Raw genomic sequence first — 25292 nt, 5'->3', positions numbered from 1 at the left:
TGTGAAGTCATTCCCTCAGGGACCAGCACCAGAATTCCAGTTTTAGTTGGAAATAACTGAAGAGGAGAGAAAGATATTTTGTAACCATCTGCTCATAACTCAGAAGGGGAAAAAAAAAAACCCCTCATTTGCTAATCAGTCTGTATTTAGTAGAAACAGGAACGTGCTGTGACAGGAAACTGTTGCTTTGGTGAGGTTTCCTTCCAAGGGACACATTTCTCCCGACTGCTGTCACTCATCTTCAAGAAAACTGAGCTGAAAAGAAGCTGTACGGATGGGGTGGTCAGAGGAATGGAGCAGCCTGGCAAGGGGAGGGAGGGATCCACACTGGAGCAGGGCAGAAAGGAGGAAGGAGCAGCAGAGAGGAGCTGTCAGGGCTGACCACAGCCTCGTTCACCATCAGTGCTGCACTGCTTGGGCTGGAGCGTAACAGTGAAGCTGTTTCTGGACAGAAGAAGGATGGCAAGAAGGTGGTGTGGGTATTGTCTTTGTTTCTCACCATTCTATCCTTATCTCAACCCTCAAACTTATCACCTTGTCTTCTCTCCATGCCCTGTAGAGGAGGAGGAGGAGTGAGAGAGTGGAATTCTAAAAGGGACCAATAGCCGTGATGCAGCCAGAGCTCTCACTGCCTGGGGAAACACTCCCTGGAGTGAAGCAGCCACATTCTTTCACCTTGTTTCTTCCAAGTACAGCCCATGGCAAGGCATCACCTTTTCCAGGAACCTCCCCTGTAGTTTTTGGAAAGATTTTGAAGGTGATAGATGAACCTCCTGCCTGCTGAGGAAAGGTGCCACAGTGGCACCACGTGTGGTAGAAGCCAACCGTCAGCAGAAAGGTCCGAACTTTCCTGGTGGGAAGAATTACCTCACACTAAGAGGCAGAAGGAGCCCTGTTGTTTTAGAAAGGGATTGGGCAGCAGTGCAAGAGCAGGAGAGGAGGATCATTCGCACTGCATTTTGTTTGGGAACAGGTAGATCTTGGTGGGAAATGAATCTGTTCACATAAAAATGCAGTCCCCTATGAGTTGGCTCTGTCTTTGCGTTTGCTTTTCCTGAGTTGGTGTGGAGGGGAATGCATAAATACTGTGGCACGATTTCATTGTTTCTGCTGTATTCACAGCATCCCCTGTAGGATTAGCCAGCACAGAGTGATGATCAACACTATGTGATGACAAATTACCTGATTGAAGTATTTAAAGAGAAAGCAAGAGACATACGTTCCGTGCATACTGAAGTACTGCAGCATTTGTGTGGCTGCCTGGCCACATGGTGTCACGTCCCATTGAGCAAGCAGGAAACCTGTCTTCAAGAGCTGCTCTACCTGTCACTAGAAGCCAATGTTTGCTAAATGCTACGAATACCATTTTACCCGCTGCTTAGGAAAGCAGCATCTCAAATCACACCACAAAAATAGGACTTCTGGGGGAAAAACAAAGGGAATCCATAGCCTGCGTAGTTATTTAAATATATGACTTCCATTCAAGTCAATAGGACCTCGATGCATCAGGGCCTTTCTAGGACCAAGTTCCTAATATGCTTCTGTGCCTTTGGAAAGGATTCCCTCTTTGAAAGTTCTTCTGTTCATTTCCCAGTTTGTTTTGATTCCCACAGTACTTGGGGAGCTTCTCGGGGTGTGCTGAGCTGCTGCAGCCTCTCTGATGCAAATGAACTTCTGCTCACTGGAATAGCAATGAGTTTGCAGAAAAGACTAGGAAATACCTCCTGTGCATACAGATGGCCTAACTATTATTGGCTGTTATCAGCTTTGTTTCCTTTTTATTTTTATTTTTTTAAGATTTTTGAAAGTCGTTGTGAAAAACATCCCCCTAGCTTAAATAAAGAGCTAAGGAGTCCTCCTAACATCTCACCCTGAGTTGGAAATGTTGGGGAAATGTGCTGGCTATGCCCATTGTTATAGAATCACAGTGTTGCTTGGGTTGGAGAAGACCTTAAAGACTACCAATTTCAACCCTCTGCCATGGGCAGAGCTGCCTCCCACCAGATCAGGATGCCCAGGGCCCACCCAACCTGGCCTAGAGCACCTCCTGGGTCTCTTCCAATTTGTGCCATCCTATGAGCCCCAAACCAACCAAACAAGCAGAACCCCCAAAACCTATCACAGCCTCCCAAATTCCCAACCCTTTACCACACTTCTATAAGGAAGTCTTTTTCCTACTGCCTGCTTCAGCATATTCATGTGAGCCCCAACGGAAGGTGTGCGTCACAGCAGGGGTGCACATCTTGCTATTGCAGGATGCCCTCTCCTGGCGGCACAAGAGAGGCGACGGAAGGGTGGGGGGACAGGCTGAGCCTCCTATGGGTCCTCTACAAAAAAAGAGATCTGAGCAGGAGGAAAATTTTTAGGTGGAAAGATCTCTGCTCTCTATTTGAAACACCCACAGCAGCTCCTAGCAGAATAACAGCATAGCTACAGATACGGAAAGTGTTGCAGTTAAAGTTTTGCAAAGTGGAGATGAGAGTGAAATAATGTCCTTTGTCTCACTGCTGCAAAGCCTTTACAATCAGGAGTTGGTGTGAGAAGAGGGGAAATAAAGGAAGATGAGATTAAAAGGAAGTGTATCCTGTATTATGGATTTGGTGCTGCATCTGGCCCCAGTTACACAAATCAGCCTGGGAGCAGCGATTCAGGAGGAAAATAGGAGCTGGTTGGATAAAAATGATTGGAGTACAGATCTGTGTGTTCTGGTATTCAGGACTACTCAGAGCATTTTACAGGTAGAAGTAAATGAGTATGTTTAGGTGGGGGAGAGAGAAGGGAAGGGAAGGGAAGGGAAGGGAAGGGAAGGGAAGGGGAGAGAAAGATCATTAAATTCAGCTTAAATCTCAAATCAGACATGTCTAAAGGTTATTCTGCAATGATTATTATTGTAATACAACGTGAGCAGCTGAGCACATACAAATGGATGTAATTACTTAATAGCATTTGGTATTGATTGTGCTCTATACCAGACAACGATGAGTGAGCAGCCCAGAAGCAGCAGAGTGCAGTGCTTATTTCCCCGTTCCATGCCAACATTTCCTAGGAACTCCTGACCCTGGTCTCTCAACATGGGACATGATTAGTGGGCATAGTGGGGATGGGTTGATGCCTGTACTGGATGATCATAGAGGTCTTTTCCAACTGTAATGATTCTGCAATTCTGTGAAAAGACAGAGGGGCATGAATCACAACCCAGTGCTCCCTCTGAAATGAGTGTCATGTCTCTTGACAGCCACATGGACCTGGGAAGCTTTTCAGACAGAGCAATTGGGATCACTGGAGCCTGCAGGAGCTGCTTTCTCCTGGCACCAGGTCTGGCCCTATGCCACACTGCTTCTCTTTTCTAATGATCTTTGTAAGTTTCACCTCCAAGTTTGTGGAGATTTTTCCATGCCAACCAGTGGATTCTTGCTTTCAAGTGAAGAACAGCAGGAACTGCTGCTTTCCACAACTGGGGCTCAGACTTGCCCTTTTTGACTGGATTCAGTCTCAACTTATCCTTTTGCCCAGATCCAGCTACCTTTGGCTTCCTTCTATACAATCTGCCATTCAGAAGTGAAGATAGTGGGTCTCAAATAAGCAATCCTTGAAAATAGAAAGGAAAAATCAGGGGTTTTTGGCTTGCTTACTTTTTGTCTAAAACCTAACATCCCAATTCTGAGTTTCTGCTACATCCCCTTGGCCTAGCTCAAGCTTCCTGGGTTTTCCTTCCCCCGCCTCTCTGACTCTTTTTCATCAAAATGTTGTCCCTTCAGTTGCACTCACTCACTCAGGAACATTCAATGGGAGAATACTGTGTCTATTACCACTGAGATCCTAAGACAACACTTTTTTGCCATTTATTTCAGCAGCAATTCACAAGTTATTTTGCTGGGGGAAAAAAAAAAAATCACCTTTTTTCACACATTTCCATTTCTGTCAACATGATTTATGGAGAAACACAAAGCAAAAATACTCTCCTACTCCCAGTACTAAAAGATAAATCAGAAGAAGTCATGGTCTTAGGTGTCGAGGAGCCTGCCTGGTGTCTGCTCTATTGCAGCAAACACCCGTAAAACAAGCCTTGTCCTGCTGGCTGATGAAAGATCACATCACTTCAGTGCAGCAGCATCCCATTAAAATACTGACGGAAAATACATCTTACGAGTGCGATGAGAAGTGTGCTTGAGCTGCAGAACTGTAATAACTTTGCTGGCTGTTGAGAAGCCAGCTTCCCCCGAGGGAAAGGTTACACGTTAATCATTCATGGTACAACACAGAGAGACCAGGTCATAAGGAGACCGAACACATTCTAAAAATAATGTAATCCAGGGAGGAAATGAAGAGATCTGCAAGACGCTAACTTAGAGGTCTTGACTCTTCTGTCCTTTGAAACTGAAGATCCCAGATCAAATCCTACTTTAGCAGTGTAAGAATGGAAGAACTGAAGGCAGCATCCCATGTTTAGATTCTGATGGAGAGAAGCTGAGTAACAAGATCCCTAACAAGAGCTGGGGGCAGCCATTCCCACTGACTCACCTCAACCTTTGGGCAACTCAGGATATTCTGTCATGGTTTGTCTGTGCTTAACATTGTTGAAGTCTTTCAATGTCCTGACACTGTGAGAGTGCCTATTGGCAAAGTGTCTGTGATTCCAGGTCCTTGGCCCACCATGAGGAGCACCAAGGTTGCCAGGGAGGTGCATCGAGGGATGCCTAGCTGCTGTCCTCAAGAGGAAGAGCTTGGAGTGACACAGTAAGAACACAGAGGGGGAGGAAAGGAAAGGACAAAGGTGCAGGTTCAGCAAGGGAAATTGAGATAAATTCATCACAGTGAGTGGTTGAGGAGTGTCACAGAATACCCAGAGTGGCCATCCTTGGAAATTTCATCTCCATCCTTGGAGATTTCAAGGCTCAGCCAGCCAGGCCCTGGACAGCCTGCTGCAATGTCAGAGTTAGTTAGCCTTCTTTGAGTGGGGTGGTTTCCAGAGGGCTCCTCCAACCTAAGTTATTCTCATTGTGACAGTGTAGAGAATGAGAAGAGACTGTGTTGATGGAGAAACAACTGAAGTAGTTTCTCTCCTCCAGGCAAGTGGAGGGAAGTGCTCAGGGCTTTGCCCAAGCCAAGTGCGTCTGCACAGGAGTTGCTGCAGTTGAAAGCCAGAGGCAAGTCAGTAGCATATGAGCTTCACATATGTGAAATCTAAGTGATGGAAGTAAATGTCACCTGAAAGCAAACAGTTTGAAACCCAAACTTTTTAAAAACAGCTGTGCAATAGTAGGATAAATAGCACAACCTTGTCCTTCCAACTGGCTTTGTGTTTGCAATGAGATACAGATACTGGCACCAAACTGTTTCTGCTTCTGTTTCCTCTGTTCTTAATACCTCCTAGCTGTCCTGCTAGGCATTCCTCCTCCTGAGCTAGACATTCTTTTCCTGAATGCTTCATCTGAGTACAGTCCATGAGGGCTACATTACAATTTTCAAACTATCTGGAACTTAGCTGGATTTTTATCAGCCAAAGCAAGTTTTCCTCAGTTTCAGGGGTTTCCACACTGGAATTTTTCTACCAGGTGCAGCAAAGCTTTTACCTTTGCTCTGGAGCTAGGAAAGGTGTAAGCAGGAATGTGTGATGGTCATCTCCCCTGCTTTGCATTCATCTGTTTGCAAATTTTTCTGAAATTTCTTCATGTCTTTTCTTCATATCTGGCTCCACCACTCAAACTGCCACATTTATTGTACAGTCATTGCTAAATTAATACAGTATTGTTCTGTCTTTTTATAAAGTAACCAACTGAATACACGAAGCTCAGCTTGTTGGACAAACAGTTCCACCTTCATTTTGAGATTTTGAGGAAGATTTAGGTTGAATGTTCCATGGTTGTTAATACTTCTTGTCAGAGATATTTACACTTACTGTCCTTTGCTATTTGTCCTATCCCTATTCAGCTATCTTAACATTTTAGCAGAAAGTCAGGCTGTACTTGCTCTGTTTATTCCTTTATGAGCTCCTTCCTTCTCTATTTTGCTTCCTACAAATAAAGGCAAACTTCCCCAACAGAAGCCACTTAGCCTCCCAAGAAACTGATCAAAGCTCACCTGTGCCATAATGCCTAGAAGTGTTAATAGCCCAGTTTGTAATTACAGCAAACAAATTACCCTGTTAATAATGAATTGTTGTTTACTTGCATCTCTGTCCTGCAGGGAGCTGATCTTTAAAGAAACACAAGCAACAGAAATGAACTAACAATCAGGGTTGGAGGAGGAATGTCTTGTGGACTGGAGGGCAAGGAGAGAAGTGACACCAGAAGCTTGCAGACAAGGCTTTAAGGATTTGTTTCACAAGGGAAATTGCCTGCTGTCTCCATCTAAGGGAAATGAGGGCAGTTATCAAAGATGCGTTGGGCTGCTGCTGCTTCCTCCATGCGGTTGGTTGGATCGCAGCTCTGCCTTGTGATGGAGTCTTGGCTTCTGGGACTTTTCTTCTGTTACTGATTACACCATGTGTGTCAGCTGTGCTCAAACCAGAAAGCCTTTCTGTGTCCTGGCTGCCAGTGTTGCTGCCTCCAAGCTTTACGTCGTGCAGAAGACAGCTTTGTTCCTGCTCCAGGACACCTCATCCTCCTGCTCTGCCAGGGACCTGCCAGAGCATTGCTAGCTGGTTCTGGTAATTGCCTACAAGCGGTGAAGCCAATGATTGCCGCGAGCAGGGAATCTGAAATACGGCTGGAAGGGCTTTGCTTTATTTTCTTTTGTCTCTTCTTTTTCCATCCACGGACTGAAAAATACACAGATCTGTATAGCTTCAATGCTCTAAGGAAAGTAACGGGACACAAAGGAAGACCAAGCCAACAGAGTGTGGTGGGCAGGCTGGGTGTGGTGCATCCTCACCCGTGAAAACAGGGATTAACGTGACTCACAGCTGTATCAGTGCAGGGAGAGCCTTTCCAGCATTTCCAGCTAGCGAGATCATCTATTGCAGTGAAATGACTCAGTGACCGTAAGAGGCAGCCAGAGGCTCTCTCTGGAGTCTGCTTCTGGGACAGAGCAATGTAATAGATGGGAAAATGCACTGAGCACATCTCCTCTGGGCCTTGTTACTGATCTCAGCTGCACAACTCTGCTCAGCTCTCTGAAATATTGGCAACTCCTTGAGATTTTCAAATAATTTTAGGGTCGGTACTCCGTTGTTGCTAAAGAATACAAAGCACACCTTAGCTGCATAATGCTTACTTTTTGCTGTAATTTTGGAAAACTTTCATAACATAGGGGTCCATCTCTTATTTGGTTAGAGTCAGCACAGAGCACTTTCCCCTAGGAAAAAACATTCTCCCTAAGGCAAAATTATTGGCCCTTGGGGCAAAAACTACATTCAGATTGGGGCAGAACGAAGCAATTCCACTAAGCAGCAAGTTTAAGTAATTTTCAAAGCCTGTTACTCCTAGCCTTTAGGATTCTGGATCATTTTTTAAATGTCGTGTAGTCCTAAATATGAAGACACATCACACAAAGGGAAGGCAGAAATACTTGGAGCAAGGATGCTCCTTGGGAAAACAGAACCACTTTGTAAAGTTCCCTCTCAAACGTGACTCAAACCTGCAAGTGCAAATGGGACACACAGGGTCTCTGGGTTCCTTCCATGCCATCTTTGGTGATTTCTCAAGATCCTGAAAATCTGCTCATGTCTTCTCCTGCCTGCGTTCTATGCAGACCTCCAGTATGCGTAGAAATGAGGAACCAGTATCAAGGAAGAAAGGGAGGCAAGAAAACTAAACCCAGAAGCTGCCTGCCCTGCCACTTTACCCAGTGGTGCTCACTTGGCATGCTTAGCAAAGAAAGGCTCCAAAGGAGGCTGGAAGTCAATTTAGATTATGACTTCACTGCATGCATTGCCAAAAACAGCAGCAGGAAATGAAGCAGCCCAATGTGTAAGTGACCATTGTGCATCCTGGAATGATGTGTTTCTCTTGTCTTGTCTTTTTCCCTGTGTTGCCCAGCATGGCATGGTAGGTATGATATGTTTATCCCCAAACCATCAATTCACTTCACTGCTTTACTTAAGAAGGTGTTTGTTTTGAATGAGATGACTGATTCACCTTTTTTTCCTTCTGAATATTTCAATGAGTGCAAATGAAAGGAAACACTTCCAGTGAATGAGTAACCACCTAAACTTTGGATTCCAAATACTTTTGTGTTTCTGCTTTTTTTACCGTTAAATGACTAAAAAATGTTGTAGTGGTTGCTATGTCTACGGTCAAATAGTCCATTTGCACAAATCTTTTACACACAAATAACTGAGTTTCATGGCTCAGAAAATAAAGCTGCAGTGAGCTCAGCTGTCTCTTGACATCAGCAGTCTGCCCCTCTGTGATGACTGCTTGTTCAGTGTCTGATGGGCAACTGCAACCTGTTGCTCCATTTCTTGATGTTGCGGTTCTCTATTTTTCTGTACAGAAACTTTTAGAGACTCTTCTCTGTGATTTTTCTGCCTAAAGGCACAATGCATACTAGAACATTCTGTGCCCCAAATGGGCGCAGTAGTAGCAGAATTAGAATACATAATCTCTGGAATTTACAAGATTATTTCTTGCTCATACCTACTTAAAATTAAGACATTTAACGTGTTCTGCATTTAACCTGAGATCAGCAAAATGAAGTGGGCAAAGAGCAGCTAAGAGTGGAAGCCATCACTTGTACAGTCAGATGGCCAACGCACAACCAGCCCTTACAGAGGGACACAGGGCTCAGATGCTTGGCGGAGTAGCAGGATCGTGTGTTAGTCTCTAAAGGTATGAAACCTGCTGACAATTAGATGCACTAGGACATCACTTCTGGAGATGTAATTTCTTATACAGAGATCAATGTGCCTCCTTTGTCAAGGTGAACTGGAGTCATGCAAATACTGCACAATTAGATGGGAACATCCTGACTTTCTCACTTTGCAATGTCCTCTGTTCAGCAGACTGTAAGTTCCTTGGGGAAGGGAGTGTTAAAAGCAATTTTTCATTCTATCAGTAGAAGACAAAAAGGCATTTTTGCCACAAAATTAAAGCCATCCCCAAAGAAGAAACTAGCTAGGGAGGAAAAAAGTGTTATAAAGAAAGCTAGAAGAAAGCAGCAGAAAAGTAATTTTGGCCTCTGGTCTCTGGCGTGAGCTGAATGGCAGCACTGGTACTTTGCTTCCTTCAGCTTGGGAGTTGGAAATACAACCACAGAGCCTGGCCAAACATGGCTGTGGGGCTCCCTGCATGAGTGTTCCATTTCAGTTAGTTAGAAGGCTAGCTGAGCTGAAGCACGGGTCTTCAGAGGAATAACAAACCTGGTGAAGAAAGGCTTCAGATTCATCAGACAGTTACACTGCCAGTAGCAAGAAAACTGGTCCCATCTCATTAGTTAATAGGAAAATGAGAAGCATTTTGGGGGGAGAGATGAGGTTTATCTCACACAGATGTCTGGGGTTGTCCCAGCCCAGCTGCAGGATTGATGTCTGCCTCTTCCCAGTCATCAGGACTCTCCTGCAGCCACCACAGCCTTTCAGAGACGGCCTTGCAACAACGTCAGCCAGCTCCCTCAGTCCTTGGGTGCATCCTATCCAGTCTCCAGACATGTGTAGGTGTCCGTTTTATTTAAATTGTCCTCAATTCTACATTTTTTTAACAGCTCGAGATTCTAAAGAAAGCAAAGAGAACAAAATACCCATCATCACTGAGCATCACACACATCATTTCGTCAGAATTAGACCTTACCTATGGGCACCCCAGTCCAGCCATCCATCTATACATGTATGCATAGTTTTTGCATCAAGTCCTTTCTTCCTTGCTATATTGCCATCCTTCTCAGCTTTGCACTGACTTTCATAGCAAGACCTGAATTTCCTGTATTAGCAATAATGGACATCACTTTACTAGAAACAACTGGTCACATTTTCACTGAAGAATGTTTGTCCGTGAAACATGTTTCTTGACTCTCCTGACATATCAACTGTGCTGTGAGAGGCACAAAAGGAGAAGGCCAAAATGTGCACAGCATCTAGGGCAATAGGAGGCTGCCTACAATAGGAATCCATCAGGAATTGCAGGCACTGAATTCTTTACTCAAGGCAAAGCAAGATTTGGCAAAAGAAAGCATGGGTTGTGCATACCTTTTTTCTTGATCTCTGTTTTTCTATTCCAATATCACCAACAGGTTCCCCATATCTGTGGGACAAGGGCTGCACAGCACTGCCCTCACACACTGCAGCTATGAAGCTATTAAGAGCTATTAAGGCTGCAGTGGCTTTAATCCAGGGGTTTCAATTCATCAATAGCCTGTGCAGAAAAAAAAAACACTTGCAATTCCTCTTTGTGAAGAACAAATGGATAAGTGAAAAACGGAGAAAATGAGAGACAGTCTTTCCCTTCTGTGCTGAGAACAAAGTGTAAGAAAAGCCAGTGATTCTTATCAAACTCCCACTGCAGTTTGTGCATCAGCATGACAGCAAATAGGTAGGCCATAACTGGAACATGTCATCAGATTACCAGTAAATTGCTGCACTCTGCTATTAGATATGCTGGAAACTGTGCTGTATTTAGACAGGGTAATGGTCTGTTACAAGCAGATTCAGAACAGCCTGCAATACTGTGCTGCTTGTGTGGATGGACTTCTGTAGCAAGGTTGGTCAGACATCCATCAAATTGGGTGGAAAGGCAGAGGGACGCTCTCCTTGATGATGTGATGCAAGAGTGAAAGATACCACTACATCCAGCAACAGCCAACCAACGCTGGCAGAGTACCCTGTACAGCTTCCAATACCCAACCACCTACGTTGTTTTCTAGAGATATACTCAGATTTCAGTGAAATTTATTCAGGTTGCTTGAGGGCTTCACAACATAATATTTATTCTGCAAATGGAACTGAGTTAGTTGAGTCTAAAAAGGTAAGGTCAGAACTAAAGAGTATATCAAGTATCCAGGACTACTAGTCTTCCTGCCTTCAGTGAGCTTTGCTGGGGTTGCTGCAAAGACCAAAGGGAAAACATGTATACTGGAACAGCTTTAGTTGGATGAGACGAAGCCAATGAGGCACATGGAGGGAACTGAGGGATTTCAAGGGATGAAAGAGAAAGCTTCTCCAAAGGCTATATTGTACTGCTGAACCTGCACTCACAGCTGGCAGCCTCTCTCCTAAGAGCTATAGGCACAGGATCTGGGGTCAAATAGATAGGCAAACATAATCTGGCATTTCCAAAGCTGAAAAAGACCTGATCTCTTATCAGTGTTCTAATTCCCACCAATCTCTTTCATATCAAAAGGAGCTCAACTGGAAGAGAAGCTCTGCTTTCCCAGGGGCAACACAAACTAAGCCCTGTGGCAAAGCAAACAACTAGAAGGAAACTATTTCTCCTACAAGGTGTTCCTCCAATTGCTCAGGCTGTGGAAAGGTTCCACTCATTTTAGAATATACAACAACGCAAATTTATCAAAGCTTTAGAATTTCTGCACAAAAACATGAATCCATAACAAGATGTAGTCTGTAGAAACTGGAATGGTGTGTGTACATTGGATCACTAAGCAGATGATTATGTCAGCAACAATGGCTGATCTGAAGCTTAGGTGTGAATAACTGATAGGAATTTATTTTGGTCTTATCTATAGCTGAGGCTGGATTTATCAGGGGTGATACTTCATCTGACCTTGGAAAAGAAAACAAAAAGCTGTCAGAGATGATATTAGAAATGAGCCAGCTCCTACAAAGAACAGAGATGATAATCATCATGACATACCATGAAGTATATGGACACTTGTAGCAGAAATGCTGAGTCACAGCCTGAAGCAGTGATTGAGCACCTGGCGGGAAGGCAGGGCCAACCCAGGGGAGCTCAGGTGCATGCAGTGCTGCTGAGTGACCAGAAGGGGTGGAGGTAGGATCCATCTCTTCCCAGACCTCATTTTAGGGTTGGCAGTGAAAGAAGTGTATCTTGCTGAAGATCCCTGCCTATCTGAGGCCTCCCAGAGGTAAGAAGTTTTTCTTCCTTTGTTTCTGTGTCTATGACTGTTGTATTTGGGTTTGTCTTCTTTTGCTGTAGCCTAGGACTTTGCCATCCTACTCTTATTGCTGTACTTTCCATCACACTATAGCACTGCAACATGAAAGGCAACTCATTTAGTAAACAGATGCTCTTCAGATTAAGATTAAGAAAAGGGAAAAATACAAAACTGTGTGGAAGAAAATAGGACCATGTTCAAGGTGTAAGCATCAATCCATAAGGTGATTTGCCTGTAAGTAATGTTCATGCTGTGAAGAACTAAGAAATTAAATGCATTTGCACCAGATACAAACACTGGATGAGAAACTGAATGTAAAATCAAGATGTATGTATGAAGGCACTAGACTGAGAAGATTAGCAAAATAATCACAATGTCCATGCAATAAATCCATTTTTTCACTTGATTAAAATGTTGTTGTCACTCACTATTACAACGTATGAGTGTAAGGCCTCCAGAAAGCATTTCAACTAAAACTTTGGGTAGTTCATAGAAGCCACTTATTTCAGTAAGAGTAGGGGAATTTGTGATCCTAGGGGAAAAGAAGAAAACTAGTTTATAAAGCTATCAAGATACACAAGCAAAACAATAAAAGATTCAGACTTTTACCACCAAAATATCCTAATATTAATGCAGTTATATTACCATGTTATTTGTGCATCTGTGAAATAGCTTTCCCTTGTGGAGTAAATCAGATGTCCAGACACATCATCTGCTTTTCAGACTGTCTAATGTGGTAAGAGAAACAAATTAAGGTGATTAATAAAGCTAATAAGAAAGCTGGCCATCACCGTCAAAGCATTAGAGCTCAAAGTTTTAATAAAAAACTATCAGGACAAACAGTGAAACTCTAGACCCAAGCACCCCAAAGAGATCCCTAAAAAGAGCTCAGTCTCCAAATATTCTTCTTGTATTATTCATAATATTCTTTAAGTAGTAATTCATATCCATCCTGGGTCAGCAGCTGAGAATGCCATTTGGGAGCTATTCCACAAGTGGATTAACACTGATATCCTCAAGAGGGCAAACCAAGATGCCTGGCAAAGGTATTTATGCTATATGACACAACTGTGTGGGCATGAAGCTCACGCGGCAGGACCTCTGGTAGATAATGCCTACACCAGCACCCACCTACTGGAAGGAGCCAGGAAAGTGCTTGGAAAATGAAAAATGAGAACACTGCAACAGGCTGAAACATCCTTCTCTTGACATGAAGGAAAAACTGGAAATGTTGTAAGCTGTTAAGTGGAGAAGCCTTCACTTGTCTCTTGGCAATCTTGAGCAGTGAACACAGTATAAGACCTCAGACAACGTCAAGTACAAAGGCAGTTTACTTGGGAACATGTTGGGGCCACCTAGGACAAAAATACCTGTCTCCACAAAATAAGAAGCATCCCCAGCACATTTTGCATGGACCTTAACTGTTTCCTCACTACCATTGACATGTCTACCTTTAGAAAGTTTATGCTTTGTGTCTGGGAATTTAATCAAATTGCTCCATCCTGCTGCCACAGTTGATCAAATGAGAATGATGAATCTGTGGATAAATTTGGTATTTTAAAGTCTGCTGAATGTCACTGGAAAAAAAATAAATAAATAAATGAAGTCAAAGAAAACAAATTTTCCTGTCAATTTAAAGAACTATTCCACAAGGAGTATCTGTAGCATCTTAGTACTGTGCTGTCAGCTCTTTGCACTGCACTCAGCAGTAATCAAAGGAGGACCAAGGGAGGGTGAGAGAGCAGTGAGGGCCAGCATCTGCATTGGCTGCAAGGTACATGGGATGGCTTAGGTTGGTAGAAATCATCAGGCTAGAACAGCTCCTACAAGTGCAGCAAGGAGAACCTTTCATTGTCAAGGTTGAAAGTGGGACACAAACGCAGGCTTTGAAGAGAGTGAAACAGGCACCACTGGCAGGACAAGGTAACTCAGACATGGAGTGGGCCTCTGTCTGCACCTAAGATCAAGGAAGGGTTGTCATCATTGACAGATGGCACCAGAGACCGGATCTCTGATGGTGGCAGTGACAGAAACACTTCTCTGTGTGGCAGCAGAATAACACATGCAAGAAGCCAGACCTGGTGACTACCCTGCAGCAGCCTCCATCCAAGCACTCCAGCTCTCACCTTGTGTCAGTGCTTGGCACCAAACAAGAGGCAGCAGCAGCTCATGTGGAGGTGGCTGCTTGCTGGGCACTCCTCTGTGAGGCTGCAAAAAGCTGCTCACAGCTCCAGAGCAAGATCTGTTGTCACAGATGATGGCTGAAGAACTCACATGATTCATCTGTGGTCTTGGTTTGAAAGACTACTCTTTCAAACAAGAACTTGCGGATTACATTGAATTAAAATTAATTCAAGCTATTGGATACTGTGACGCTTGGTAGTACACATAATCTCTTTTATAAATACATAAATCTGCTCCTAACAGCAGCCAACGCCAAGTGCTTCTAAGGGGAATACAAAAAAGCATAATCCTTGCTAGTGAAGAACGGTTGTAAGCTGTAAAAAATGGGATCTATCTTTCTAAATGTATGCTAACAAATTTCAGATGGTACACAGATAGAAGGGATAAAGAGCAAATCTTTCTTTGTGTATTATTTCTTTCCTATCTTTTTTTCAGTCTTATCTGTTTGATCTTCATGACGTACTGCAGCAATACCAGCAGTACTTATAACATAAGGATCCAAAGCAACGTGGGAAATGAAGACGAAATAGCCATCACCAGATCAACTGATATTAATTATACAGTGAATGACAAACGTTTCCTTGCTTCTCTTTTGAAGCTGTCAATTTTTATTCTGTGCCATCCAGGATTTTGGGTAGTTGCAACAAGAAGCACCCCCTGCTTCCTCTGCACCCTTCTGGATTTCAGAATTTATAGGGTCTATCAGGCTGTTGCTTGTCTTCTCTAAAGTGAACAAGTCCAGCTTTTGTGAATTTTGTGTGCCCTGAGCCCTTTCTCTTTCTGGAAAGGACTGATCTTTCTGCACAGTATCGTAAGCAAAAAAATATGATGCTGTTCTACAACTGGCAGTATCACAGTGCTGTGTGTAGTCCTTCCATTCAAGCTTTCTGCAGTGTAACAGTCTGGGCTGCTTTCTGTTTGATGCATTGCACCTATAGAACTGTCTGTATGGATCTCTCAGTTGCTTCCATGAGTTAATTTAGGCCTCTGTGAAATAAGTACTGTATATATATTACCCTTCTAAATACAAAGGGGGTAGGGAAGGAGAAAAACCAAAGAAGACCAATTCAGAACTCATATTTTATCAAGCTGAGAATCTCAGTAATAATTTAAGCTACATAAACAGTAATGAAAAAAGTCATACGTTGCATCATCCTGCAATTATTACTCACGTTTTTTGCTACTCTTTCAGCCTTTGCCAGCAGTAGCTTGATATATATGACTCACTGTAAATTTGGGATTTTTTTGCTTAATATCATGCAGCTATCATTGTCTTCCATTACACTTTAAGGTAATATTTAATTAAGTTTTTATCTTTATCAATATGACATAAAAAAATTATTCTCTCCAATAAGGTGGAAATTAGAAGTCAATTCCTAAGACATCTCATTTTGAAAAGTTCTTTTAAAAGCAGGGGGACTGCCATTTTGGATTAGGTAACAATTCATTTCATGTTTTAGAGCACACAGTAGTTGAGAGTTATTTATTTAGTATGCTCATCCTGGTTTTCCAATGCAGCTCATGTTTTGTTTGTCCTGACTACCAACTCCACCTCTGTTGTAATTTAATATAGAAATAACTGAGGACCTGATGTTTCCTACCTCCATTTGTATTCCGAGGCTGCAATACCCCCCTCTCCTACTGTCTAACATCTCATTTGAACCTGTGGTGCCCTCTCAGAATTGGCTTCATTGCAAAGCCCTGCATGTGATGGTGCCAAACATGCAGGTAGCCCAGCCTCCTTTTCCACACTTCCCTCGTGCAGTTGATAAGTTCTCAGATGCCAAAAGCTTCTGAAATGGTTGAGAGCGATCTCATTTGGAGTGATGCAGTAGTACACTCTTCCTTCTCACCCTTGTCACATCTTGTATGTGAAACATCTAATAAATGAGCAGTGACTCAAAGAGCTCTGTGAAAATACTGAGAGACAGAGTGGGATCTCATGTACGAGAAGACTGTCAACAGAGTTACATGATTGAGTGAGATTGAGTGAGAGAGAAAATCTAGTAAAATAACACAGATAAAAGCATGGCTTGCTTGCTATTCACCATGCCTCTGTAACATCATGGTCTATCTCTAAGCTGTACTTTCTACTACACTACTGGCTTGCAAAACTTTTAATGGAACAAGTTTTTCTGGCAGAAGAACACTGATTCTTATCTTTAATGAGCAGCCTCTCTATCATTTTGCTTTGGGAAACAGCTTCCTGGTTGTAAACTGCTTGAGAGTGCTGACAACTTCAAAAGCAGCCGGTAGAGATTTTCTTGCAAAGTTCAGGAAGGATCTCAAAAATGCTGAAGGCTGCAGACAATGTTGCTATGAAGCAGGAGGACTCTGCGTCCCAAAATGGAGAAATGACAAGTTGGGATATCAATGACATCAAACTTCCCCAGGTATGTGTCTGCATCTTAGAAATTTACCCAATTCTGATCGGTCTTCTCCACTTCAGAACTCTCTCTTTCATCTATGCCTCATTGCATTTATGCTCTTTGTCACCCTGAGCTATAAGACTACGTTTTGCTTGAAGGGCTAGAGAATATCCAGTAAAATGGTCTTTCTACCCTTTTCTGGTCCCGTTACCTAAAAATCATACCCATGTACTCCATGGAAAACCCATGACACCCCACGCCTCAAACCTCATGACGCCTCAATGCCATCTTCAAAGACATCTTAGTATGTATGTGCCAGATTCCTCCTGCCAGGCTGTTTTGCCATCCAGCTCTGTCCTTCACCTTCCAACCCAGCCCTCTTACCTGATCTCAGTATCTTCCATGCTGTCTCACTGCTGCTTGCCCAAAGCCTCCATGTCCCAGGCCACCTCCTTCCCCAAGGTCACCTTCACCTGCATTCAGCCTGGAGGCTTCCTCCATACCTTTCTCTATGCTCTGAAATGAGGGTGCTCAGCAGTTTCTATCTTCAAAGTTCATATTCTTACTGCTATAATGGCTCTCAGTGGCTGGGAGCAGCAATTTTAAGTAAAGCTCTAATACCTTTGTTATGATCAACCTTTTCCCTCACAAACCATCAGAGGGTATGCTTCATGTTTTAAAGCTTATTACATTTTACTGTGTTAATTGTAGCAATAAAAGAGTTGTGTAATTAGTTATTTGCCTTATTCTATTTTCCACTGAGATGTTTTGTTCTTTTATTGTTCCTTACAGTATTGCCTCTGGAGTTTTTTTGTTTGCTTTTTCTGCTCATTCACCAGTGTTGAAAATAAAACCTGACCTTTGGTTTTAGACTTCAAAAAATCACTGTGGAAGACTTCCATGGCACTTTTAGGCCAAAAATCTAGAATGAAAGACCTGCAGATGTGCAAATAGCCTCACTTTAATTCAGTATTTGCTCTTTTTCCAGTGAGCTGAGCTAAATCAAGCCAGATGACTCAGAATAATGCTGCTTTCATGACCTGAAGGGCAAAGCAGAACAGCATGTGTTGTTTTATGTCAGGTACCCCATCTTAGTCCCCTGGAGCAATTCTGCACTAGGCAGAACCCACAGCCTAAGCCTTCTGGCCTGCCCTTCCTGGCTCTCTGGGGCTTGTGAGGAGCCTCATTTTTTCTGCCTTCCCCATGCCATGCTCTCTGGCAGAGAGAGCTGCCAACCAACACTGCTGCTGCTGTGCTGGAGTGACCCAGACTTGGAGAAAACCAGCAGAAGGCCATGCTGGGCTCTTAGACGAGCCCTCCTTTAGCCTAATGTTTTGTCTCTTTCTTTGTCTCTTTTCAGGACGTGAGACAGACAGACTGGTTTCAGGAATGGCCAGATTCCTACGTAAAACATATTTACAGCTCAGAGGATAAAAATGCTCAGAGGCACCACAGTAGCTGGGCAATGAGAAACACCAACAACCACAACTCTCGTATCTTAAAGAAATCCTGCCTTGGGGTGGTGGTCTGTGGCAATGACTGCTCTACTTTGGATGGCAGGAAGATCTACCTGAGGCCAGCCATATGTGACAAAGCTAGGCAAAAACAACAGCGTGAGTATGGGCATGGCTGCTCGTTACGTGGCAGCTAATAAGTGAAACCACATAAGCCAAATCAAAATGGAGGATAATCTTCGGGTTACCCAGCCATTCCTGTATTCAAATGCAACTCTTAGAATACTGCACTTCACATTTCTTCATATTGGAGGGCGTTGTGTGTTTGCTTGTTTCCTTTTGGGCTTACTAATCCTTAGAGGTTCCTTCCAACTTGTGATATTCTATGATTGTATGTGTTGGTTTCTTTTTTTCTGATGGAAGATGGTTTGAGATTGATTTGCAGCCTTCTCAGGCCCTGCTGACCTGAGTGTTATTTCATGGGCCCAAGAGTAACTTGGGGAAGTCTTGCAGGAAAGACAGTGCTCATTAACTACAATGGCTGGCAAATAGAGAACAAGTCTTATGAGGAGAGGCTGAGGGAGCTGGGATTGTTCAGTCTGGAGAAGAGGAGGCTCAGGGGAGACCTCATTGCACTCTACGACCTCCTGAAGGGAAGCTGTGGTGAGGAGGGGTTTGGCCAATTCTCCCAGGCAACAAAATGAACCCAATGGAATGGCTGCAAGTTGTACCAGAGGAGGTTTAGGTTGGATATAAGGAAGAACTTTTTCTTCCAGAGAATGGTCAGGCACTGAATGGCTGTCCAGGGAAGTGGTGCAGTCGCCATTCCTGGCAGTGTTCAAGAGGTGTCTGGATGAGGAGCTGCGAGGTATGGTTTAGTGCTTGTGGCAGCAGTGGTGATGGGAGGATGGTTGGGCCAGATGATCTTGTAGGTCATTTCCAACCTTACGATTCTATGATTCCACGATAGGCCTCATGGCCACGTTGCCAGAGACAAGATGGTACAAATAGAGAAAATGAGCTGGACACACATCCTTCATTTAGGTATTTCAAGCTCTTCTGTATTCCTCAATAGAGCTACTGTTTTTTGAAACCAGTGAACATTTTAGCTAAAGAAAGGTTTTACTCGAGCACTCACTGAGGTCAGAAAGACATCCCATAGAAAAATCCAGAAGAACCATACCTGACATTCCAGGCACCTTCAAGAACTGAAAGAAAAATGCTAAGACCTTTGAAGGTGAAAGCTCTTAGCTGACCATACTAAACGTGGAAATAGTCTTTGCTAGTTATATTTAATAATGAAACAGAATAAATGTAACTATTTGTTTGCTTATGTTTATGTTTTTTTGTTCTGTTTTGTTTTGTTTTGTTTGCATATTTATTCTCAGTGCAGTTTCTAAGCCCCAAAATAGAAGTGGCAGTCCATCCCTAAGTGAACCATTGTACCAGATGGGATTTACCTGTCTGGCATTACATAGGAAATGCTTCCCCTTGTTGTTTCTCCAGGGAAATGCTGTCCAAACTGCAATGGACCCCTGCGACTCCTTTCCTGCCGAGGCCATGGGGGTTACCCAGTCACCAACTTCTGGAGGCATGAAGGCAAGTTCATATTTTTTCAGGTTGGTATAAAATTACCTTACGTTATGCACATTAAAGATTTTTTTTTTTTTTTAATGTATTGATTAAGGAAATTTTCTTGTTCCAACAAATAAGGGTCATGGAATATGACAACAATGCAGTTGTAAGGTCAAAAATTTTCACAATGAGTGTGCAAGTTCCAAGCAACCTAATCTGAGGGCATCCCCGCTGGAGCAGGAGAATGAGTGAGATTCCCAGTGGTCTTTCCCAATCTAAATTACTCTATGCTTCTATAGTTTCACAGCACTTTTTTTGTTTACGCTCCCACAAGAACCTGTTGATTTTCAAGTATTTTTCACCATATATAAGGAACAAATAATTATCAAAGAATCAGAACTGACACTTTATATCGGCCTTGCTGGGAACCCTTACACAGACATGATGCTATTCCAAGGGATTATGTATGAAAAACACCATCGCTGCATTATACTCAACCTATACCTGGAAAACAATGCATCCAATGTTTAAATAATTGGAACTATTTTTGGAAGCCATAGACCTGGTTTAGTACCACACACACTGTGTTGCCTTCTAGTCTTCTGAGTCTTTATAGTTCTCTTTCATTTACATGCAGGTTAAATAATACTAAATCTCTGTGGGAGCTAATAGAAATTAATGTTCTGCTAAACACGTCCAAGAAGAATGGTAACAGCTGCAGGGACAATGTAGCCAGCTGACCTTGTGGCTTTAATTGGGTCTCCAGTGTGGGGAGTCTCCTCTGCATGTCAGTGTGGTATACTGCTTCACGATTTAAGTGAATTTCTGCCCTATCGCACTTCATCAGTGAAGCAGTCATCTGCTTGTTACTTGAGCTCAAATTAAATAAGTCTTATTAAATACAAAGCATTAAAACAGGCCATGTGTATGTTTTTGGCCTCTGCAAAAAAATCCCACTCCCGTAAGATTAATAACAAGACTGTTTGTAAATATCGCAATTCCTTTCTCAAGTCCAAAGGGGCTCATGACCATCCACGTCCAGAAACAAAACTAGAAGCAGAAGCAAGGAGATCCATTCAGAAAGCGCATGCAGCTTTTTCTCCACCTTCTCCAACACTAATAAAGCTCCAGGAGATCAAGGTAACTTTTATTATCAACAAATTAAATTGCAGGGCAAGGGATCCATGGTGCAAGACACTTCCTACGAGGAACCTTGTCTTTGGGTGGGAGTGGGTTTTATGTCTCTACATTTCATTCCCCTGTTGTCAGGTACAGAAGGAGCAGGGCTGTCCTGAGTCCACTGCTGGCATTCCCCAGTCCAGAGCCTCTTTTGGGCTGGAGGCAGGGCTGGAGGGCTATCACATCACTATTCACATCATTCTTGGCACAGTTTTTATCCATATAACTCACGCTTGCAAATAATTCTTGGCCTCATTTTATTTAGTGGTATGTACATAACTTTTTCCTTCTTTAAAAATGCACAAGTTGCCTCTAGAAAATTTTCCTACAAGTATAAGTGCATCTCCAGAAATGAAATAACTTATAAACAAATCTGGGAATAAAGTAATTAGGATTTAGTCAATTCTGTATTGACATCGAAGGAGAATATTAGTAGGTTTTAAATGGATTTAACTTTTAATATGAGAAAATTTAACAAATGAACATAAAAACTGGAACATCTTTTTGATAATAACTGGGCTCATGAGGAATATTTGTGTATGTGTGTGCATACGGAGTGTAGTATTTAATTTCTGAATGCCACAAATACTGTGTAGTATTACCCATATTATATCTCTGTCGTATACTGAGTGTGGTATCTGGACAAAACAAATCGTCATTAACAGGGCAGATCTACAAATCTCTGCCCAAGCAGCTGGGAGTGGAAGCTCTTATGGAAGACAAGCTACAGAGGTCCTATAGACCCCTGTGTGCCTGATGGAGTCAGAAGATAGAGAAGTGAGGCTGCATTTAGTGACTTTCCTTGCAAAGGTTGCGTTACACCCACCTGTATGCCACTCATCTTTACATGCATTTTGTCATTTGAAGTGCTGGAGGTGGCATATCCTCCCCAGCCCCGCATTAAGGACAGTGCTCATACCCTTTCATCAACAGGTAAAAAAGATAACTGAACCAAATGCAGAAGGACTCCTTAAAATACATGAGGGAGGAGGGGAATTCATAGCTCACAAAGTAGTTTACAAGTCAGCAGAAGTTAAACCCATTTAAATGGAATATGAATTTAAAAGTGCAGCTATTTCTTCTAGTAATATGCAGCAGGACACTAACAAACAGAACTTAGGTGTGATTCTCATGATGACACACTAACTTGGGATGGGAAAGTTGGAGAACACACAACAGGCTGACAGTGACCTCTTGACACAGGTGAGTGGGAACACAAGAAAATAACCTTCCATGTTAGTATTTAACAAAGACTGAAACAATGATTCTCATAATATTGGTTTAATTCTGTCCTTTTGAGGAGGACACATAAGAAATGAGGAAGATACTTAGGAAATTCTTCATCTAGGAAATGTTATTGAGCCTTGTGGCTTATTTAATTTTATATCTGAGCCTGAATGTCTAAAGAGTCCTAGTCTTTGTCCATCTCTTTCTACAACATTGTCCTGTTGTTTTGAGTTCAAATTTTAGTAGGAGTAGGAACAGATCACAAATGTCTTCAGTATCCAATTATTTAATAAATACTGAACTATCTGATTAATTAACGGCCTACTTGTCAGCTGGCCTGACTTCATGAAGTTAGAGTGGGACTTGAGAATAACTCATGATATTGTTTGCCATGACCAGTTGTAATACAATTTCTCACATGCAATTGGTATTGCTGAAGCTGAGAGAAGTCTTCATAGAATATTTGCCTGTAATGTTTTGAGAAGAAACGAGGAGGGAGAGCCATAGAAAATACATGGGCCCAAAATAGAGCAAGTGATATGTAGGATGTTTTTACTATGGCGTCACCTGATTTTTAGCTGAAGATGTGCTGGTCCTAAATTAGGTCACTGGAATTTCTTCTCATGGTAAGGGGAGAGCAGTTGAAAGGAGCTTTTCTACTCTGGCAGTTAACAAGACAGAAAATCACTATAATTAAATGGACACAAAGGCAGTATTATAAGGAGCAGAGATCTGTAAGTACTAATCAGAAATGATAACCCAGAATGAGTATTCTGACAGGAATTAAATACTGTACAATTATAATCCAATAATTAAGGTATTTAAAGAAGTTGCAAAATATCCAGGGAAAAAAATGACTCAGAAGAATAATTCCACTGTGCTGCTCCCTCCTCCTATGAGAGGAGTTTATGGCCAAAAAAAAATTTTAGGATAATAAAAATAGTCAGTTAAGAACACTTCAAAACAACCATTTAAAAAATAATATTTTCCAAGCTCCATAGAAATAACTTAAATTCTGTGGAATCAAATGTTTCAACGCATTCATTTTCAGGTGCTCCTTCAGTATATCCTGATAGCTGTGAACGTGACATCTAGTGATTCTTTTTGTTTAAAACAGAATTTAGCTGAAAGCCAGTGAGCCAAGCCCAGAACCACGAGCTCAGAGCCCCTGCTAGATTTGCCCCCAGTGCCCCTGGCTCTGCTCTAAAAGGAGGTCCTGCTGCTGTGTCTGCTTTATTCTCCACATTAATTTAATGCCTTTTTTGTATGCACTCACTGCTTTTTGGTTAAAGTTGCTAGTCTGGACCGTGTTGCAATAATCTTCGCCTTGCTTTCCCAAGTCTCTGACAGGTGAGGTGCCCACCCAGAAGGCTTTGCCTTTGCTCCCTTCCGAGCCGGACCAGTGTGTGCCACCTCCCAGTTTTGGGGGATGTTTAAGCACAAGCTCCCTGCAGCAGACAGCAGGCTGCTGCGTGGAACAGCCACCATATCCGACAGCAGTGGCGGAGCACGTGGAAGGCCAGATGCACCCTGCTTACGGTGGCTCGTGCACACGGGCCTGGAGCAGCCCCCTGCACACCCCTCAGGTGCTGCCGGTTACAAAGGGAGGCCACGATCCGCTCAGGCCCAGTGTTGGCCCTCTGGGGGAGGAATCCTGCGAGGGAAGAGCTCCTTCAGCCTACAGCCTCCCTCCTCCATCATACCCTCTGCCTCAGCATGGGCCCGGCCTGCAGGGCTCACACCAGCAGCACCAGCAGCTCCCAGCACTCTTCAAGGGAAGCTGTGGTGACGTGGAAGAAGGAAGGCGCTGCGTGAACCCCAGCTACTGCAACAACTTGTTTTGTAACCTGTACCCATTACGGTGACTGGGTTAATGTTTTCTCTCTAAATGCACCTCCACCAATGGGCAGCATCTTTGCTTTCAGACATAAGGAAGGGCTTTTATGCCTGCAGAGCTCTCTCTACTTTTTTTTCTTTTCCCTCACTACTTTATTAATCTAACAAAGTCATCATCTCTTCTTACAAACTACCCTCGTTGCTACCATGCAGCCTGGCAGAATTTCATGGCACCAGCCCTATAAACGTACCACCTGACCTAGTTTCACACATTTCTGTACTGAAGGTGCCCCACTATTTTTTCCTGCCAGTTTCCATTGGTAACAAATTCTTCAGCATCCTTTCCTGCACATCACCCTGTGTTTCAACCACTTCTGCAATCTATATTTCAGCAGGAGATATCAGTTCCCTAATTTGTTTAAAAAAGTAGGGTGCCAAAAATGAATTCTCTTGCCTGAATTTAGTGGCCAGCTTTGAGAATTTTGGCAAAGGTTTCTTTACCTTTTCTGCCATAATTCAATCTGATTTTCCCAATGTTTTTACTCTCTGGTCCATGTGTCAGAGGCCACCATCCAACACCACGCAGCAGAAAGCCCCAAAACATGCCCCCACTGCCATCTCTGCAAGGAAGAGCTGAGGGATGCCAAGTCTGGAACCATATTTATGGCTGGTTCCCTCAGCTTCCAGTGGCTTCACATGCTGCCAGCCCCTGAGGTCAGACACAGTGCTGGCAGTCTTGACCAGCCCTGCCTGTGGAACAAGCCATGCACAGGCAAAATGAATTTTTATTGAGATGAGTCTGGGAGAATAGTATTGCAAAACCCATGGCAATAAAAAAAACTTCACAGTACTTCAGACCATGGCATATCTGGTGTCCATCAAAACAGGTTTGGTCTTCTCATGGGAACTTACATCAGCCTTCCAGTACCTGAAGGACTTCTACAGGAAAGTTGGGTGGAGACTTTATATAGTGATACAATGAGGGGAAATGGCTTTATACTGGAAGAGAGTAGATTTAGACTAGTCGTTAGGAAGAAATTCTTTACTGTGAGGGTGGTGAGATGCTGGAAAGAGTTGCCCAGAGAAGTCATGAATGCCCCCTTCCCGGAAGCATTCAAGGCCAGGCTGGATGGGGCTTTGATCAACCTGGTCTAGCGGGAGGGAAGTGTCCGTGCCCAGGGCAGGGGGGTTAGAACTAGACAATCTTTAAGGTCCCTTCCACCACAAACCATTCTATGATTCGTCTCTTTTTTTCTGCTTATTTTCAACTTTTTAGATTCCATCTTTTTTTGTTTATCACTTGGGAATACATCGGTTATAGGAAAACTCTCATTGTGAAGAGTGGAATTTAAAGACATTTACAAGACTGGAACAAATCATATTTATAGAACGTTTCAAAATGTTTGTGAAACAAAGGCTGTGTAGTGAATTTTTTATGTGGAAAAAATCTAAATGTGGATCA

The 25292-nt window shown here is 43.0% G+C and overlaps 1 protein-coding gene and 1 long non-coding RNA gene across 2 annotated transcripts; one reads left to right on the top strand and one right to left on the bottom strand.

The window, feature by feature from the left end:
• Nucleotides 1–9396: 9396 nt before the first annotated feature.
• LOC122163491 lies at nt 9397–17133 on the bottom strand. Its single transcript, XR_006169948.1, has 3 exons — nt 16944–17133; nt 10124–10289; nt 9397–9651 (listed from the first exon to the last, which is right to left on the bottom strand). It is a non-coding gene; the product is annotated as an uncharacterized LOC122163491 (long non-coding RNA).
• Nucleotides 16448–24874, top strand: GCM1 (glial cells missing transcription factor 1). Its single transcript, XM_042824742.1, has 5 exons — nt 16448–16583; nt 17920–18172; nt 19520–19632; nt 20600–20728; nt 23335–24874. The coding sequence occupies exons 1-5, from the start codon at nt 16482–16484 to the stop codon at nt 23857–23859; spliced, it is 1122 nt and encodes a 373-aa protein (XP_042680676.1). The 5' UTR covers nt 16448–16481; the 3' UTR covers nt 23860–24874.
• The last annotated feature ends 418 nt before the right edge of the window (nt 24875–25292 follow it).

This window comes from Centrocercus urophasianus, unplaced genomic scaffold (assembly GCF_019232065.1).
Source record: "Centrocercus urophasianus isolate 14NV4802_14NV808 unplaced genomic scaffold, USGS_Curo_1.0 seq_10, whole genome shotgun sequence".
Taxonomy (NCBI): domain Eukaryota; kingdom Metazoa; phylum Chordata; class Aves; order Galliformes; family Phasianidae; genus Centrocercus; species Centrocercus urophasianus.
This window is presented reverse-complemented; position numbering and strand designations above follow the sequence as displayed.